Source organism: Geotrypetes seraphini, chromosome 2, assembly GCF_902459505.1.
Source record: "Geotrypetes seraphini chromosome 2, aGeoSer1.1, whole genome shotgun sequence".
NCBI lineage: Eukaryota > Metazoa > Chordata > Amphibia > Gymnophiona > Dermophiidae > Geotrypetes > Geotrypetes seraphini.
In genome coordinates this window covers 306,031,403-306,052,419 of record NC_047085.1, presented here as the reverse complement: position 1 = coordinate 306,052,419, position 21,017 = coordinate 306,031,403, and the positions used below count along the sequence as shown (strand labels likewise).

Sequence of the window (21,017 nt, the reverse complement as noted above, 5' to 3'; positions counted from 1 at the left end):
GATGCATTGACCAGAATGGCTAAGGGGGGATATGATTAAGTGGACATAAATCACTTGTTTACTCTTTCCAAAAATGCAAAGACAATGGGAAATACAAGGAAATTACTAAGTTGTACATTTACAACAAATCAGAAAAACTTTGTCTTCACTCAACTTGTTATTATGCTCTGAAATTTGTTGTCAGAGAATGTGTTAAAAGTAGTTAGCTTAGCAGGGTTTAAAAAGATATGGACAAGTTCCTAAAAGGAAATTACATAAACCATTATTAAGGTGGGCTAGGGAAAATCTACTACTTATTCCTGGGATAATCAGCACAAAATTTATTTTATTCTTATGGGATCCTGCAAGGAACTTGTGACCTGGATTGGAAACTATGGAAACAGGATATTGGACTTGATTGATCATTAGTTTTTGAAAACTTAGGTACTTATGTATTTATCGGCAAGTACCATAAGTGCCAATTAATGTGGCTTTATGACAAATCATAAATGTTATTAATATAATACAGCTTTGTAATGAGACCTCATAATTTCTAGTTTATGGTCCAGCTTCAAGCATGGCTAATTTGTATATAGCTAAGTCCTGTTTTTTGAGTTAGGTAATTGATAGCCTGACATGCACAAAATAACACTTTTTTTGTAATTCAATTTTACAGCACATAAGCAGTAGAAGGCACAAAGATAGAGCTGCTGGAAAACCTCCAAAGCCTAAATATAGTCCTTACAATAAAGTTCAAAGAGGGGCAACTCAACTTGGGGTAAGCTAATCAGTTTTTCCTTTATCGTTTATTAAACTTGATATACCACCTTACTTTCAGCACAATTCAAGGCGGTTTACTTTCATACTACTACTACTTATCATTTCTGTAGCACTGCCAGGCATATGTAGCACTGTATATTAAACATGTAAGAGACAATTTCTGTCCAACAGAGCTTACAATCTAGTCAAAACAGATAAACCAGACAAATAGAGGTTAGGGAATTTCATATAAAGCAGGCAGGCAGTATCTAAGGGTGACTGGTGAGGAGGGGGAGGGGAAAGTCCGGTAGGCCTAGGATCTTCACTGGGTAAACAGAGAAAGGAGCCCATTCAGCAACATATTTCAATTGATGTTCTATCTAGGAATGAATGGGTTGGCTTCAATTAACTCACAAATCATATTGAAAATAACAGTATTACTGGCAATAATTTCTTAATAAGATACAAGGAAAAATATAGTATGTTTCCACTATTCATAGAGAAGGAGTTACACATAGTCGGATATTATTACCAATTCATAATTAAATATTCCAGGAAAAAACATTTTAGTAACCACTCTCTATATGAATGAAGTGCCAATTGAACAGTGTTGCCACACTAATTTGTTCTGACTCTGATGTTTCAAGAATATTTGTCAAGTCCAGTAAGTCTAATTGTGGTTCTTGCTGATCTTCGGGAGTCTTCTTCTTTCCCAAGGAAATATAGTAAATTTTTGAAATGGGTGGAAAAGAATTTTGTGGGACTTTCAAAACCTCCAGAAAATACCTTTTAAACATATCTAGTGCTGAAATTGTAGGTAATTTAGGAAAATTAATCAATCTTAAATTCTGTTTTCTTGTTATATTTTCCAGCACTTCCATCTTAAAGTTGATAATCCCATTTTCCTTTATTTGGAGCTGATTTTGTGCTCCCAATACCTCATACTTTTTTTCTAGATCCAAAATTTTATTTTCTAGTTTGTCCACTCTTGTTGTAACTTTAAAGTCTCAGAAAGTACCCCAGAGCATTTAGTTGTTAGGATTTGCATTTGAGTTCCTAAGGATAACTGCAAATTAGAAATAGCTTCCCAAATTGAATTTAAGTCAATAACCGGTGGCTTAATCAATGGGGTTAAAGAGCATTTAAATTCCATATCTTTGAGTTGCACAGCATCTGTAGGAAATTCTTTCAGCAGTGGTTTGTGTACCTCTCCTGCCATATCCAAGTCTCCCTGTAACAGCGATGTTGAAGCAGAAGCAGCCAAAACCTCCCTCACTGCTCATTCTTCCTCCTGTTCAAGTTTGCAACTCTCAGGATTAGCTGCTAAGCTCCCCTCTCTCTCCGCATCAATCGACACGGATCGGGGGAGTGGCTGAGCAGGGAGCCTGTGCTCATCCGGCGGTAAGCTGGCTTCCCTGAATGAGGCATATAGACCCTCTAACACGTCTCCACCTCACGCCAAGGACATCTCACCCAGCTCTCCTCTGGGCTCCCGTATGACGAACTCATCCATTGGGCCAGGTAAATTTGTTTGTGATCCGGGTTCCGATGGAAATACCCAGGTCTTGGATTTCCTTTTAACCATAATAATATAGAAATGCTCGACAGCGTTCTGCCAAACGCATTCAGACTACCATCTTTGTTGGTCTCCTTTCCTCCTCCTTTATATACCACATTTTTGACCAAAAATTTGTCTAAGTCCCAAATACCCAGAACAAGACCATTTGGTGGAAGGGGCCAGCATTGTGATGGAATGGTCACCCAGACATGGCAACAGAGAAGTGAGGCACCCTACAGGGCACTGCTGTGAACTTCACAAAATGGGTGTCACATAAACATCTCACCAGAACTCCCTTATAGGATATAGTGAGCCCTCAAAAACCCACTATACCCAACTGTCTACAACCCCAATAGCCCTTATGGCAGTACAGTAGGGTTTTGGGTTTTTTTGGTGGGCTCACATTTTCCACCATGAATGTAGTGGTTAAAGTGACTTATGAGCCTAGGTCTTCCTCTCTATGCTTCAGTAGCCCCTCCCCCCAGGCTACTTAAGACACCTGTTTGCAGCTCTACTAGGCTTTCCTATAGCAGGTGCTGATGTTCTGGAGACAGGTATGTACATTTTTATTCTGATATTTGTGGCAGTGTGAGCGGGTCAGTGATCACTGGGGGAGTATGTGTGGGTCTTTGCATTGTCTTTTCAGTGGTTATCTGGTCACTTTGGATAACATTTTGGCACTTACACCTGTTTTTACATCGTCTAACTCACAATGTGTAAGTTTCATCCAGGAAGTCTCGTGAAACATTTGATTATCCCTGCAGGATGAATAAGTCTAGGTTGGTTCACATTCCACCAAAATAACACCTTAGCCAATCCTCCAGATATGCCCCTTTTAGCTCTGGGTACACAGCAGCATTCAGAGGCCTAAAAGGTTTCTGGTTATATCCAGAAAGTCGGTTTGATTATCAACACTTGGATGACCTGTCTTTTAGATTGTCCTAGTGCCAACTTGGGTGGGTTTTTAGACATGTTTAAGTTTCGATGATGAGCCCCATAGCCTCTTAAACTACTTGCATGTCTTGTGACTTCCATGTTGTTATATTTAAGACAGCCAATGACCCTCTAAGACCCCTGAGGAAGGCATTTCATTTTGCCAAAACCGGGCCCGTGTTGAGTCATTTGTATTTTATACATTATTTGGTTTTTATCTTGTGGGTCACTTGTGACTGTGTACATCTTTTGTGGATTGTTTTTAAGTTATTTGGATGCTTATTAAACTACAAACTGGTACATCTGATGTTCTGTTCCACAATCTTTTTGTAGTTTTGCTGCTTCCTTTGTAAAAGCCCATTATGGAACAATTTAATAATGACACTTAGGTTGTGAAGGCACATTGGCATATATTTGGTATCTATTTCATGTGCACCAATTTGCATTTATAAAGTAACTCCTAGAAAGTTATTATACAAATTACGCCTGCACCGAGGCCATTCTGTCAACCTCCCTTCAAACTCTGCCGCTTTTTTGTTCCTTTTCTGAAAACACTGAAGATGAAACTGCACCTTTTCTTTCCCCCTCCAAACTCACTACTTGTTCCTCTGACCCTATCCCCACTTGTCTACTTAGCGCTACCTCTCCTACTGTCATCCCACCTATCTGTCATATCCTCAATCTTTCATTTCCCATTGTAACTGTTCCTGATGTCTTCAAACATGCCATAGTGACACCATTGCTTAAAAAACCTTCACTGGATCCTACCTTCCCTTCCAACTATCACCCCATCTCTCTCCTCCCTTTCTTATCCAAGCTACTTGAATACACTGTTCATCATCATTGTATTGAATTTCTTTCATCTCAAGCTATTCTTGACTCACTTCAATCAGGCTTTCACTACTCTATAGAAACTGCCCTTGCAAAAGTCTCCATTGACCTGCTCCTGGCCAGATCCAAAGGCCTCTGTTCTATCCTCATCCTTCTTTATCTCTCTGCTGCTTTTGAAACTGTTGATCCCCACCTACTCGTCGATATGCTGTCCTCACTTGGATTTCAGGGCTTTGTTATTTCTTAGTTTTCTTCTTATCTTTCCCATCACACTTTTAGTGTATGCTTTGGTGGATCCTCCTCCACCGCTATCCCACTATCAGTCAGTGTACCCCATGGCTCTGTCTTGGGACCTTTTCTTTTTTCCATCTACACTTATAATGCCTCAGTATCACTCCATGGTGTGACCTCACCATGAGTACTGTGTTCAATTCTGGTCAACCTTATCTCAAAAAAGATATAGCAGAACTAGAAAAAGTTCAAGGAACAGTAACCAAGATGGTAAAGGGGATGGAACTTCTCTCGTATGAGGAAAGACTAAAGAGGTTAGGGCTCTACAGCTTGGAAAAGAGACTGCTGAAGGGAAATATGATTGAAGTTACAAAATCCTGAGTGGTGTAGAACAGATACAATTTGAACAGATTAATTTTTTATTTCTTTAAAAATTACAAAGACTATGGGACACTCAATGAAGTTGCAAGGAGATATTTTTAAAACCAGTAGGAGGAAATATTTTTTTGCTCAGTTAAGTGGTTAACAAAGTTGTTTAAAAATAAAAAGAATGGGGGCGCTGTTGAGCCCGATGAAGATGGCTGACTGAACATTCAGCTCCAGCAACCCTTGCCACATGTTCTCTCTCTGGCTGCTCTAATCTAGTGATTGCAATCTCCATCCAGCTCCATCTGCACTACTAAACCATGGCTACAGCCTCAAAAGGCAAAAGGCACAAACCTGACCCTCCATCTCCAGCAAAAACCTCAACATTGGAGACACTTAACAAACCTGAGGCTCCCTCCATGTCTGATTTATGGGAGGCCATAAAAATGGTGCAGGACTTGATGACTGACACTAAAGATGCCATCTCTGAACTCAAGGACGACCTTGCAACGATCCACACTGATCTGACCTCCTTCAAATCTAAAATAGCAGATCTAGAAATCAAAACAGCGACCGCAGATGCTAACATCAAAGCCCTGCAGGGCCACGTGAAACGCACGTTGGCCCTAGAGAAGGAGATGGAAGATGCGAGTAATCGCTCGCGCCGGAATAATCTGCATCTTTTGGGGGTCCCGGAGGGTCAAGAAGGCAATAACATGGTGGCGTTTTTGGAGTCCTTCATCCCAAAATTGTTAGATCTCCGTTTTAAACATGATTTTGAAATCGAGCGTGCTCACCGCTCGCCATCTTCACGATTACCACGTGACCGCCGACCAAGACCCATTGTTATGAGGATCCTCCGTTATCCGCAGGTCCTTGAAATTCAGCAAAAAGCACGATCCGCGGCGCCTGTGATTCACGAGGGCAACAAGATCCTGTTTCTCCCGGATCTCCATAAGAACACCGTCAAAGCCCGCCAGCAGCTCCTTGCCTTCCGACCGCAGCTGAAAAAGATGGGCGCCCGTTTCGGCCTGTTCTACCCCGCGCGAATGCGGGTCACTTTTCTTAATCAGACAAAGGACTTCTCTGACCCTGAGCTCCTAGCTGCCTACATAGAAGAGAATTCACCGACCCCAATAGACTCTGTGAGGCTGCTTCCACTGTGCCTGCTGCCTGACTGCCATGCTGATCCAATGAGAGACTCTGAGTATCCATGTGCTGTTTAAAATGTGATTTTGCCTTGCTATGCTTTTGTTTCTTACCTTTTGCTTTAATATTAACCAGCAGCTTTTCTACTTAACTAAATAATCTCACTAGGCTGCTTCTATACCAATGATGTTAAACTTACTTTATTTATATACAGATCCTATTATGCACGGCAAGGAAACTCACTCTTTTTTGCATTTAGTTAGCACAGCTCTGCTCTCTCTCTCTCCCGGTTCATTACAGCGTGCTGCTCTGATTGTTTGTTAGTGTTTACCAGCATTAGTCACGCTTCACCTGCCTCTGACTCTTTTGTTTTAGACTGGCTGCTCTCAATCAGCCATTGCTGTTTGTGATGTTTACTTTTGCTGCATATTTAACCTTCCTGACCCTGTTGCTTGCTAATCTTAATGGAGCTTTCAGCCAGGGCTTCTATTGCATAATATATCTGTAATGGTTGCTGGTGTGGATTTCTCTTGGCTATCTTTTTCTTGCTGCTCCAGCCTCCAATTGCTAGTGCCTTTTGCCTTAGAGCAATGGGCTTTCTTCTCACCCTCTCAAGTACAAGTGCTTATTATTTATGTGTATTTTTCTGACTGATACAGCTTCCACTTCTTCATTGCTGACAATACTTACAACTGTGTACTTTTATCTCATGATATTTGATTTTTATACAGCTATTTTATTGTTCATGCGGATTATTTTGCAATATGTACAATGTCCTTATCTATAACTTCTTTAAATGTCAAAGGTCTTAATAATATAATCAAGAAACGTAAAATATTATCTTACAGTGATGATCTTAAATCTGATATCATTCTCTTACAAGAGACTCATCTCAATGACTCAGACTCAGCCAAGTTCATTAAACAAGGTTTTTGCCCTCCTGTATTTTCTCCTGCATTGAATGGAAAGAATGGTGTTCTTACTCTAATAAGACAGCACCCGTCCATTTCAATTATTGCCAGCTCTCATGATACATATGGAAGATAGGTAAGTACCAAGCTATCTATTTCCAATCGCAACCTCCGTATTATTAATCTCTATGCACCAAATTTGGACTCCCCAGATTTCTTTCACAATTTAGCTAATCATATTTTACAGGATCCTGACACTCCAGTCATTGTAGGAGGAGACTTCAACCTTATTCTTGATCCATTGAAAGATAGAAAATCACATGCCATGTATAAAAAACCTAAATCATGGTATGCACTACATGATATTTTGTCCCAGCTACAATTGACTGACCCCTGGAGGCTTCACCATAAAGACTCTGACCAGTATACCTTTTTTTCTGCTCCTCACTCCACCTAGTCCAGGATTGATTATTTTCTTACCAGCTCCTCTATCTTGCAATACATCACCACTTCTCACATCCATTCCATCACAGTCTCTGACCATGCTGCTGTTTCTATCACATGCTCTCACTTTTCTCTTGCACCTCGCAGCAAACAATGGAGGTTCAATTCCTCACTTCTGGCTGAAGCCCAGTTTTCAGATTCCATAACGGCTGCTATTAAAGAATTTTTTCAATTCAATATTCCTTCACATACCAACTGGACTACCACCTGGGACGCTTTTAAAGCTTACATACGGGGTGCCATTATTCAGTTCACTACACACCTTCACTCTTCTCGGAAACAAACACAACTGGATCTTGAAACTCGTATTTGTGAAGCTGAATCGCGCCACATCTCAGATATTTCAGATATTACAGCTTTGACGAATCTGCGCAATCTTAGACTCCAATACAATTCTTTGCTGAGCTCATCTGCTGCTAAATCGGTATTTGCCCAATCCTCTACTTACTATGCGGACAATAATAAACCAGGCCATTTACTTGCAAATTATCTTTAAAAAGCCCAGGATAAAACTACTATATCTTCTATTAAAAACTCAACTGGTCAATACCTCACGGACCCTTCTGACATTTCTTCCACCTTTTATGATTTTTATCAGCACTTGTATTCCTCTGAAACCTCTTCTACTAATGCCCATCTCAATTCATTCCTATCTTTCCCTCACCCTTCTTTATCATCATCGGAGTCTACCTCACTTATCTCTGACTTTACAGCCCAAGAACTTACAGATGCCATCAATTCTATGACTCCTAACAAATCTCCGGGCCCGGACGGCCTTACTGTTGAATTCTACAAAGTCTTTCTCCCCTCCCTGCTTCCATTCATCTTATCGTTTTTTCAGAATCTCTGTGCTCAGGGCTGTTCCACAGGCTCTTTCACAGAAGCTACTCTCATTGTTTTCCCCAAGCCAGGTAAGGACCCTCACGACGTTAAAAATTACCGCCCCATTTCCCTAATCAATGTCGTTGCAAAAATTTTTGCCAAAATTCTTGCTTTCCGTTTACAATCCGTTCTTCCTTCTCTCATCTCACCTGATCAATCGGGCTTTCTGAACAATCGGTTTTCCTCCAATAACACCCGCTTACTTTCTCACATTATACACCACGCCTCATCACATTCCGACCGCCTACTGATCCTAGCCCTTGATGCTGAGAAGGCATTTGATCGTCTCGAATGGCATTTTCTCTTTCATATCCTTCGTTGGTATGGCTTCCCTGAATCTTTCTTATCCATGATTAGAGTTCTCTACTCCCATCCAACGACTCGGATTATGATCAATGGAAATCTTTCGCGACCCTTCTCTCCGTCCCGCGGAACGAGACAGGGTTATCCACTTTCCCCACTACTTTTTAATCTTGCCCTGGAACCACTCTTAGCTGCCTTTAGATACGATTCAAGGATCGGGGGGTTTCAATCAGGCCCCTTCTCAGTCAAACTATCGGCCTACGCCGACGATATTCTTCTTTATGTGACTCCTGAATCCCTAATCTACGTACTTGAACAAATTAATCACTACTCTACCATCTCTGGTTATAAACTAAACATCACTAAATCTGAAATTCTTCCGCTCAACTGTATTGACGTTCAATCTGAATCTTCTCAATATGAGTTTATCTGGTCTCCTACTAAGATTAAATACCTAGGCTTATATTTTGGATCCTCACTCGACTCCACTTTAAAACTCAACTCTGATTTTATATTTTCAATTATTCGTTCTTGCACTTCCAGATGGTCCCCTTTGAATCTCTCCTGGTGGGGTAGACTTTCTACCATAAAAATGATGATCACACCCAAGATCAATTACATTCTCAGCATGCTTCCTTGTCTCTTCCCTCACTCTGTATACGCCCGAATTGAACACCTTCTCTCATCTTTCCTTTGGCAGGGCAAACAACCTCGCATAGCATTGCGCAAATTGAAATGTTCTAAACTGGAGGTGGAGTTAACTTTCCCAGTTTCAGGAGTACCACTACGCTTTCTTGTTATCTCAAGGCTCCATTTGGCTGACCCATTGCTCCTCAAACACAAACACAATACCCACATGGCTATCTTTAGAACATTCGACTGTGAACTCCTACTACCTCCAGCATGCTCCTGCCATTCCTCTTCCTCCACTAGCCAAACAAAACCCGATTTTGCTTAATACATGGCAGGCGCTTCATCGCATAGACTCTATTTCAGAGAAAAAATTGGGTGAATCAATACTAGCACCGATCTGGCACAACCCCAAACTTAAGATTGATAATGCAGTTGTGGTTTGGAAAACCTGGCATCGTCAGGGCATTTGGAATTTATCTCATCTTATTATAGATGACAAATGGATTACCTTCTCCGATATTATGGCAAAATTTAATTTTCCCACCTCTCAGTACTTTAGATGGGTACAATTACACCATTGTCTTGCTGCGAAATTTTCTTCTCCTTCTTCTCTTCATACTAACCCGGACTTGCAATCTAAGATTCTCGCCTTTTCAGCCTCTAGGGGTCAGTCTTCCAATTGGTATAAACTTATTCAATCTAAATGTTTTCCTGCACTCCCGGATTCCAAAACCAAATGGAATCAAATGTTGAAGTCTCCTTTCACTGATGGAGTCTGGACTACTTTGTGGACCAAAATTTTTAAATCCCTTCACTCTGCCTCTCATAGGCAAACAGCGATTTTCCTTTACCATCGAGCCTTTTGGACTCCCACTAAAACTGCTAAAGTCATGAGATCCTCGGATAATCTTTGTTGGACCTGCAAGTCCTCTGAAGGATCCTTACGCCATATGCTATATGAATGCCCTCATTTGCAGATTTTCTGGACATCTATCTGGCAGATGATTACCCAAATTTTTGCGCTTAATGACCCCTTATCTTTTGATATTATTATTCAGGGCTCCCTAGCTCTTTCCACACCTCTCTCTATGTATCATGACCGTCTTCTAACCCTTTTGTTATTTCTCGCTCTTCAAATAATATTACAAAATTGGAAAGACTTTACGAAACTTGACTTCAACCAGTGGTGGAATTCTGTTTGTCTCCATAATAAATACAAACGACATATGGCAAATCGTTGTAATTCATCGTTATCCTATACTAAAACTTGGTCGATAATAATGGAATTTTATGGTATGGACCTTTGACTGTATATTTACCTGATCTCTTTTTGTCTTATTCATATTAATTTTTAATATGTTTACTATGAACACTCGCTCTGTTGCTGTATTTTCAGATATACCGTAATAGCTCTCCGTTTGATTCAGCATGATTATTGTCACTACATTTTATTCCTGACATTGTACTCACTTGCCAATTATTATCCTTTAATGTGTCTTCTCCCTTTTATATCCACGTTATTATTGATAACTGATGTATTAACATATACTTGCTGTTTCGTATCTTTGTTTATTACCTATAACCCGATCTCTACTCATGTGCAATGTGATTTACTTAATGGTGTCCCTTCTTTTGATTACTTCCGTAGTTTTTCGGAAGCTTCTCTCATATTTCTGTAACTCTTTTGTTTATAAAACCAATAAAATTATTGGAACTAAAAATAAAAAGAATGGACAATTTCCTGAAGGAAAAGTCCATAGTCTGCTATTGAGAAGACATGGGGGAAGCCACTGCTTGCCCTGGATTGGTAGCATGGAATGTTGCTACCATTTGGGTTTTTGCCAGGTACTTGTGACCTGGATTTGCCACTGTGAAGATGGGATACTGGGCTAGATGGACCATTGGTCTGACTCAGTAAGGCTACTCTTAGGTACTTTACTCTGATCTCTTCCAGTGGTTTTCAGTATCACCTCTATGCTTACAAGTTTACAATACATCTCTACAGGAATCCAGGCCTGAGTCTCAGCCTGCCTGTGCTACATTGCTGCCTGGATTTCTCACTGCTATTTAAAACTAACCCCCTCTTTTACAAAGCAACAGCCCCAAAGCCCTTTAAAACTCTATGAGCTTTGGAGCCGTTACCGCGCAACAGCCGCTAGCGTGGTTTTCTAAAAGAGGGGGTAAGCTCCTTATCTTTCCTCCTAAACCTGCCTCTTCCTTTCCCCCTGTCTCCATTCCTGTGAATAACATTCATCCTCCCTGTCTCGTCAGCTTGCAACCTCGGGGTCATCTTTGACTCATCTTTTCCCTTTTCTGCACAAATCCAACAGATTGCTAAAGCCTAAAATATCACTAAAATCCTGTCTAATCACAATGGCAAAACCTTTACCCACACTCTCATCACCTCTCACCTAGATTACTGCAACCTGCTTCTCATAGGTCTTCCGCTAAACCATTTCTCTCGCTTTCAATTTGTTTAAAATTCTGCTACATGCCTTATATTCCGCCGCTGTTGCTATACTCATGTCACCCCTCTCTTCAAGTCACTCCCTAACCACTTCTGCATACAGTTCAAACTCCTCTTATTGATCTACAAGTGCAGCTCCTCAGTATTTCTCCTCTTATCTCTCCCCATACTCCTCTCTGGGAGCTCTGTTCGTTGGGTAAGTCTCTCTTATCTGTGCCCTTCTCTTGTGCTGCCAACTCCAGACTCCGTCCCTTCGAACTTGCTGCACTGTATGCCTGGAATGTCAAGCTCATCCTCTGGCAGTGTTCAATTCCAAGTTAAAATACCACTTTTTCAAGGTTGGTTTTATCTCCTAATTCCAACCCACTTGTAAAGTAACCATGTCTATTTTGTCACTCCCTCTGTAATTCCCTACCCCAGTTGTCCTGTCTGTCTGATTGTAAGCTCTATCAAGCAGGGGTTGGCTATTTTAATGTATAGTGTTGCATGAATCTGGAACTGCTCTATAAATGATAAGTAGTAGTAGTGCAATGATTGCACTAAGGCAGCTACAAGGGGCAGGTGCCAGTGGGCTTTGCTTTTGCCCCAATTCCTCCCCACCTTCTGGACCACCAGGGCTTGCGCAGAGGCTGGGGGGGGCTAACTTGTATTGAAGAGGAGTGGGATGGGATGGTGATGATTTGCTTGATTGTGGGGGGGGGAAGGAGGATGGAGGGCTTGGTATCACCAGACAGGTGGGAAGGATGGGCGGATTGGAATCGGAGTGTAATGCGGATCAAGGTGACTCAGCATTTTTGAACAGTCCTAAATTTACTGGCATAGCTATGTGGGTGCCAGCACTGAATATTGCCAGCACCAGCATAACTGCTGGCTCTTCTCCTGTACCTCTCCTGATCTGCCAATTTTTTTTTATGGTTGGTCAGAGCCGATATTCAGAGGAACTGCCCAGTTAAATGCCACTGAATAGAGGCAATTGAGGCAATTTAAGCCTGTCCTGCCCTCTTAAATCGTTTTGAATATCAGCTCGTATATGTATATACTTGAGCAAATTTATAACCACCTATTTCTGCACATAAAACACTATTTTGTGGTACTAAAGCATAGTATACATATTTTAACTTGGTATATGGCTAAGAGAAAAAGTTGAGCAGAGCTGGGGCAGAAGTACAAAATTCATACATATATTACATAAATTTTGGCTGAAATGTTACATAAAACTTTTAAAAGTACTCTTGAAATAATTTTATAGAAATCATACCTACGAGAAGAGCTACATTGAAAGAATTATGTTTCCGCTCTATACTTGTCATCTAGCTGTTTTTATTCTTTTTTTTTTAAATTCTTTATTGATTTTCAGTTCAAGTACAAAGTACAAAAATTTTACAAACAAGAAATACATTGAACAGCACTTACATCCAATCATATAATAATAGAAAATATATTCCCCCCCCTCCCTCCCACCTACCCTGAATCTGTGTGAAACACAAATTGGAATTGAAGGCTTATACAATTAATCAGATTTAACAAATTCCGTTAATGGACATGTCCCAATATTTCCGAATTCATTTTTTCATATCTATAACACTGACACAAAGTTTCCTACCTAAAGGAAAAATGTAGCCTGTCCCAGTTTTTCCAATTCCTGGTAATTATTTGCTTTTATACCTGTCTAATATATCTGTTTTTATTCTTATTGTATTGTTCTCATTTTTAACTCTTCTATTTGTTTGTGTTCTCACTCCTTTTCTTTGTTCTATTTCTCTTTCCTTCTAGGTTTCTTTTCCCTTCTTTATATAATCTTTTCCAGTCCATCTTTGCCATCTCGCTTATCTGCCTATTTACTTTCTCACCACTCTGATTGCATAACATCAACATTCACTCTAATCCTTATATTTCCAAAATGCTTCACACTTTATCCTAAATGAACACACAGGCAACTATTCAATGTTGCAAAACAATTGACCACGTCCTTATTAATTCAATGAAATGTATCAACAGCCTCAAAAACTTAAATGCTCCCTAACATATCCTTGCTCACTTGCTCAGTGCAGTCTAAGATTACTAGTCGATGACGAACTACCGTATTTTCACGCATATAACGCGCGCGTTATACGCGTTTTTACCTACCGCGCATACCCCTCGCGCGTTATATGCGTGAGCGCGGTATACAAAAGTTTTAAAACATAGTTCCCACCCCGCCCGACGCCCGATTCACCCCCCCAGCAGGACCGCTCGCACCCCCACCCCGAACGACCGCTCGTACGCGCTCCCACCCGCACCCGCATCCACGATCGGAGCAAGAGGGAGCCCAAGCCCTCTTGCCCGGCCGACTCCCCGACGTCCGATACATCCCCCCCCCCGGCAGGACCACTCGCACCCCCACCCCGAAGGACCGCCGACTTCCCGACAATATCGGGCCAGAAGGGAGCCCAAACCCTCCTGGCCACGGCGACCCCCTAACCCCACCCCGCACTACATTACGGGCAGGAGGGATCCCAGGCCCTCCTGCCCTCGACGCAAACCCCCCTCCCTCCAACGACCGCCCCCCCCCAAGAACCTCCGACCACCCCCCCAGCCGACCCGCGACCCCCCTGGCGACCCCCACGACCCCCCCACCCCCCTTCCCCGTACCTTTGGTAGTTGGGCCAGAAGGGAGCCCAAACCCTCCTGGTCACGGCGACCCCCTAACCCCACCCCGCACTACATTACGGGCAGGAGGGATCCCAGGCCCTCCTGCCCTCGACGCAAACCCCCCCCCCCCCCAACGACCGCCCCCCCCAAGAACCTCCGACCGCCCCCCAGCCGACCCGCGATCCCCCTGGCGACCCCCACGACCCCCCCACCCCCCTTCCCCGTACCTTTGGTAGTTGGCCGGACAGACGGGAGCCAAACCCGCCTGTCCGGCAGGCAGCCAACAAAGGAATGAGGCCGGATTGGCCCATCCATCCTAAAGCTCCGCCTACTGGTGGGGCCTAAGGCGCGTGGGCCAATCAGAATAGGCCCTGGAGCCTTAGGTCCCACCTGGGGGCGCGGCCTGAGGCACATGGGCCCAACCCGACCATGTGCCTCAGGCCGCGCCCCCAGGTGGGACCTAAGGCTCCAGGGCCTATTCTGATTGGCCCACGCGCCTTAGGCCCCACCAGTAGGCGGAGCTTTAGGATGGATGGGCCAATCCGGCCTCATTCCTTCGTTGGCTGCCTGCCGGACAGGCGGGTTTGGCTCCCGTCTGTCCGGCCAACTACCAAAGGTACGGGGAAGGGGGGTGGGGGGGTCGTGGGGGTCGCCAGGGGGGTCGCGGGTCAGCTGGGGGGGCGGTCGGAGATTCTTGGGGGGGGCGGTCATTGGGGGGGGGGGGGGGTTTGCGTCGAGGGCAGGAGGGCCTGGGATCCCTCCTGCCCGTAATGTAGTGCGGGGTGGGGTTAGGGGGTCGCCGTGGCCAGGAGGGTTTGGGCTCCCTTCTGGCCCAACTACCAAAGGTACGGGGAAGGGGGGTGGGGGGGTCGTGGGGGTCGCCAGGGGGGTCGCGGGTCGGCTGGGGGGCGGTCGGAGGTTCTTGGGGGGGGCGGTCGTTGGGGGGAGGGGGGTTTGCGTCGAGGGCAGGAGGGCCTGGGATCCCTCCTGCCCGTAATGTAGTGCGGGGTGGGGTTAGGGGGTCGCCGTGGCCAGGAGGATTTGGGCTCCCTCCTGGCCCGATATTGTTGGGGAGTCGGCGGTCCTTCGGGGGGGAGGGATGTATCGGACGTCGGGGGGGGCATCAGGCTTTCAGGATGGGGACAGACCTTCAAGGGGGGACAGTGCACGGAAGTCAGGGGGGGTGAACGGAGAGTCGGGACAGCGCACGGAAAGTCAGGGCGGGCGAAAGGAGCGTCGGGCAGCATGCGCGGTATACCCATGAGTGCGGTATACCAAAGTTTTTGTACATATCATCGTGATTTCTGCGCGCTATACCCGTGTGCGCGTTTTATACAGGTGCGCGTTATTTGCGTGAAAATACGGTAGTCCTCATGAGATAAATTCACACCATTATCATGACTTAGAACCCAGCGGAGCCCACAGTAACACAGGGTCACACCTCAACTTGTGGTGTCTCACACATGCACACCCCATCTCATTCTCCTTTATGCCTTCTTTCCTCCCACAACATCTGAGTCTAATACCCTTCTTCCCTTTGTTCTTTTTGCCAAAACACAAAGCTACTCTTGTCCCAGAATGTCTCCATAGCCCTCCAATTCCCTACAACACAGCACCCAGCCATCAATCCATTTCACCTCCTTTCCCATCCAATCACACCATATCTTTTCCCAGCATGCCTCCCATTTTGTACTAGTTTCTACATACCCCATAATGTTATCAATAACACGGGTCAACACATCATTTTCATCAGAGTTAATTTTGGAAATTAACTATGCCTACCTCTCCCAAACCACTTTCTTCTCTGTTTTATTCCTGTGTATTATTATTTGATCTTAATGTTAACCAAGTTGAGCTCCATTTTGGTTGATGACCCAGTTTTATAAAACTAAGTTTTAGTTTAGTAGTAGTTTTCATGCTGATTTTAAATCTGTGTTTAGTTTTTCAATAGCATGTCCATTTTTGTGATGAGGCTCATTATATATAAGTATAAAAGTTAATTGGGCGATATATCAAGTCATTTCCAATCCCAATGATATGGAGGGAACCGCAAGACCATATTAAAGATTGCTACTTTTGCCTTGTGAACACAAGTGGATTCTCTGCTAAAACTAAGCACAAAATTATATATCCTACTCTGGATTCTGCTATAGGCTTGTTCCTCATGATGATTCACTGCCTGTCCCTGTACCTCCACAAAATGTACATGCTTCTATGAAACATGATGAGGAATGTGATGATGCAGCAGCAGCAGGTCACAATCCAGAATTATCTGATCCTGATGATGTGAATGATGAAGATTCAGAACCAGGGATCTATACACAAGCTGAGCTCAATTATCTTATTCGTGATCTAAATCTTTCAAAATAAAAAGCAGAACTTCTTGCTTCAAGGCTTAAGCAAAAGCACTTTCTTACAAAAGATGCTAATATAACTCATTACAGAAAAAGGAATCATAACTTAACAACATTCTTCACTGTAAATGGCTCGTTGTGCTTTAGTTATGACATCAACGGGCTCTTCAACAGTTTGTCGCAACTGCATTGTCCAGATGATTGGCGTCTCTTCATTGATTCTTCACAAAGAAGCTTGAAGGCAGTGTTACTGCACAATGGAAATTCCAAACCAAGTATACCAATTGCCCATTCTGATCATCTAAAGGAGTCTTGGAAGAATTTACTAGAAGCAATCAGTTATAAAACACACCAGTGGAACATCTGTGGTGATCTGAAGGTCACTGGCATGCTAATGGGAATGCAAGGAGGATTCACTAAATACTGCTGTTTCTTGTGCTTGTGGGATAGCAGATCTATAACCGAACATTATGTCAAGCGTGTCTGGCAGCTGAGGGATACCTATAACTCAGGGACAAGTAGTGTGAAATTTATGCCATTGGTGGATCCTCATAAAATATTTATTACACCTATTCATATCAAGCTGGGGTTGATGAAGAACCTGGTAAAGGCCATGGGTAAAGCAAACTCGCCAGGTTTTCAATATCTTGTTAAGAATTTCCAAAAATCAGCACTGTAAAACTGAAGGAAGGGATATTTATAGGCCCACAGATCAAGTCCGTTATGCAGTATGAAGATTTTAAGCAATCACTCTCAGCAGCTGAGCTTGAAGCTTGGGAGGCATTCAAGTGGATAGTGGAAAACTTTCTGGGTAACCATAAATCTCCTTCATACAAGGAAGGAATTCAGAATCTCCTTGACTCATATCAGAAACTTGGCTGTCGCATGTCATTAAAAATACACTTTTTGCACTCACATTTTGACTTTTTTTTCTGGAAAATCTTGGTATGGTGAGTGACTAGCAAGGAGAACATTTTCACCAGGACATTCAGTTAATGGATAGTCGCTACCAAGGTTTCTGGAATGAGAGTATGATGTCCTGTTACTGCTGGATGTTGTCTGTGACAATCCAGACACAACTCAGGAAAATAAATACTCTAAGCATTTTTGAAGAAATATTGGTTGCTAAGTGACACAGTCCAGTATAATTATGCTATGCTATGTGCTTATTTGACATTGGACTAAAGATACTGCAACATTTCTTTAAGCCGATGCTGAAATTCTTAAAACCTTATATGCTAAAATGCTATAAACTACCATTAGTCATGACTTTAAAAGTTTACATGACTGAAAAAACTCCTAACAGATCTGAAATCAGCATGAAAAACTGATTGGAAAAATGTGCTGTGTTGTCAGATGATTCCGAAAAAGGTTTTTTGTTGCCTTGTGTAATCAGCTAATTTGTATGTTTTGTGTTTCTTTGTTATGATTACATATGTTACAGTAAACATGTGTGTTACGATACAATGGCATATCTTTTAAGATGATTGAATTCTCTTGAAAAATTTAAAACTGATCTTAAAACATTTTCGGGGGAGATGTTTATAAATCGTAATAGTAATTTTTTTTTTTTAATTCTTTATTCATTTTTATAACTTACATCAAGTGCATCAAAAGGTATCAACCATTTTAACTTAAATATATCACTTGAAATTCTACAATTCTTCATATTAAATATAATTATCCCTTTCCCTCCCATCCTTTCAACATCTCATAACGCTTATACCATATAATAAAATCCCCCCTCCCCCACCCCATTCTTACATTTGTACAAATCAGGGAAAATAATACTTATTCACTGCAATAATTTGTTAATGGCCCCCCACATCTTGAATTTATTAAAATTCCCTTTCTGAATAGCTAATGTTCTTTCCATTTTATAAATATGACACCAAAAACTGAATTCCACCAAAAACTGTAGTTTAATCTATTCCAATTTTTCCAATTGCATGTTATTTGTTGTATGGCAACTCCTGTTAAAATAAGTAAGAGTTTATTATTTTTGGAAGATATTTGGCTCTTAACCCTCATAGACATGCCAAATAATACTGTATCATATGATAATGCCACATGATTTTCTAATAAACTATTAATTTGGCCCCAGATTGATTTCCAAAAATCCATAATAAACAGTAATCCTCTATTTCTTTCATTGGAAGATCTGAGCTATTTTTGGAGCAATAGGAAAAGCGGAAACTCAAAAGAAAATTTTGTTAATGTAGAAGAATTGTGTCTAGGTTCAGCTGAGCTGGAGGAGTTCTGCAAAACACAAAATTATCAAATTTTGCTTATCCTCTCTTTACAATGAAAATTGTAGTTCAAGCTTTCACCCTTATATTCTTGTATATGTGACTTGTTTGATATTTATTTATTAATTGTACCACTGAATTTTAGATTGTAAGCCGCCCAGAAGGATTGCTAATGGCACGCGATAGTCAGATTGTAATAAACTTGTTTAATAGAAAGAAACATACATATAAATATGTCTTTGCTTTTATCACAGATAAAATTAGTATTCTCAAAGGAACGCTCAAAGCCATTGCTTCCAAGAATTCTACCAAACCACCTAGCGGCGGCGGCAGCAGCTGCTGCTGTAGCAGTGAATTCACCCTTCAGTCTTCGAACGGCTCCAGCAGCCACCTTATTCCAGACCCCAGCACTTCCTCCAGCACTCTTACGACCAGCACCCGGGCCTATAAGGACCACCCACACTCCTGTTCTCTTTGCTCCCTATTGAACTTCAAACAGAAATAATTGTACTGCAATAATTTTTTCGGAAGCATTGAACTATGCAGTGTTTATTTATAGTTTAAGACATATGAAGAGATGGGACTTTTGATAGTAAGCGGAACAATGTCAAAGAAGGGAATGGGGAGGGGGGTGGGGTGGAGAAATGTCATATTGTCTCTAAATGAGAGCTTCCCTTGATATGGGCCAATTTAGTTGCAAGATCCAGTACTAACTTGTAGTGACACCGAGTATAGCGAATATAAAGCCTTTGTGACTGTACTGTTTTTGCACATACTCTTACAATGTCTTTCCTGCTTTACATAAGAACTCTAAAATTTGTCAAGGGCATTACTAACTGGTTCCAATGTATATACAAGATTTTATTCTGTAGATTAATAAAGAAACACTGTGAATAGTATCCTTACATTAAACATAATGCCAAGTGAACATTTGCTGGCTATTTATCTGAGAAAAAGTAGATACAGTAGATGTCTCTTGACCTTAGTGCTGTGTCTTTAGCTATGCCATTGGGTTTATTACTAAGCTGCAAAAGGTATAAGAAACAAACTGTCTTACTTTGGTTAAGGAAATTCACAAATAAATAAAACGTTGTGAAGATCTTCCTTTACTCAACAGACACGTGGAGCTTGTAGGTTGTCACTTCTTGAATAAAGTACACATGATACACGCTGTTTCACCTTGACAGAATTTCCTGTCAAATTCTCCATTCAGACAGGTTCAAAACTTACAGCCAATAAAATGTATTTGTGTGCCACGGGGACATATGTCAAAACTATTTGTGGTTGCATTTCACAATTATGTTGGCTCAAGTAAGCCCTATTTCCTAGGGAGGAGCTACCATTTGAAATGAATGTTATTCACGGATAAGAGTGCACACTATGGCCCTGATTCTTTAAATGACATCTAAAGTTAGACACCTAGGTCAGTGCACCTAAGCCGATCTAAGCGCCTAAGTTAATTAAAAGGCTTAATCGGTGCCTTGTAATTGATGTAAATTGCACTTAATTGGATGCTAGGTGCCTAACTTGGAAGGCATCTTTGAGGTAGGAGCCTAGTACAAGGTGCCTAACAGGAAGTAGATGTGGTTAGGAGCCAAATCATGGGTGCGTTTTTCACAGTAGTTGCAAATTTGGTGTGCAACTTTCTAGAATAAGGGAGTATGCTCTGATTCTACGCTGTGAACTGAAAAAGAAACACACCAAAATGCTTTTTGTCGTATCTTCCAAAGACCTCATTCAATTCTTATGAAATTTAAGGCCTCTTTTACAAAGCTGTGCTAGCGGCTGCTGAGCCCCCGAAGCCCTTTAAATCTTTATGGGCTTCGGGTCCATTAGCGCAGAGCAGCCGCTAGTGCGGCTTTGTAAAAGAGGCTGTTAGTGTGTCGTGTCCTGAATGAAGTTGATGTAAAATGTTACTATTTCTCACCGCACCGCACCACACCACTACCTTGTGAAAATGAATTGCTGCTATGGGATACGTGCAGAAGCAGACGATAGTTTGTAAACAGTCTCAGTATCAAAATGGTTTTCACCGCAGAAGATCGAATTCCGATAAAGAACTTGGTACTGCTAAAAGGTTACAGCAGCCGACAATTGTTGAAAGAGTTCCCACCGAAGGGTTGAAACAAAAACCGCCTTGATGTGCTGCTACACAAGATCTGAGCAACGGGCACTGTGGTTCCTAATCCACGACCGCACTCAATTCGCACACAAGAGCACATTGACGTCGTATACAATCTTCTACTGTGCCAGGAGTATGTGCTGCAAGCATACAGA

General features: G+C 42.2%; 1 protein-coding gene across 10 annotated transcripts in view; it reads left to right on the top strand.

Annotated features, from left to right (window-relative positions):
- The window catches only part of ZNF385D (zinc finger protein 385D), a 684,415-nt gene extending 664,747 nt beyond the window's left edge, over positions 1-19,668 (top strand). For 9 of the 10 annotated variants that reach the window (XM_033929944.1, XM_033929934.1, XM_033929936.1 and 6 more), the window contains 2 exons: positions 656-757; positions 18,995-19,668. In XM_033929944.1, coding sequence (XP_033785835.1) covers positions 656-757; positions 18,995-19,228 — 336 coding nt within the window. In that variant the 3' untranslated portion in view covers positions 19,229-19,668. The remainder of the gene's footprint in view (positions 1-655; positions 758-18,994) is intronic. The other variant, XM_033929937.1, reaches the window with a different exon arrangement.
- Positions 19,669-21,017: the final 1,349 nt, after the last annotated feature.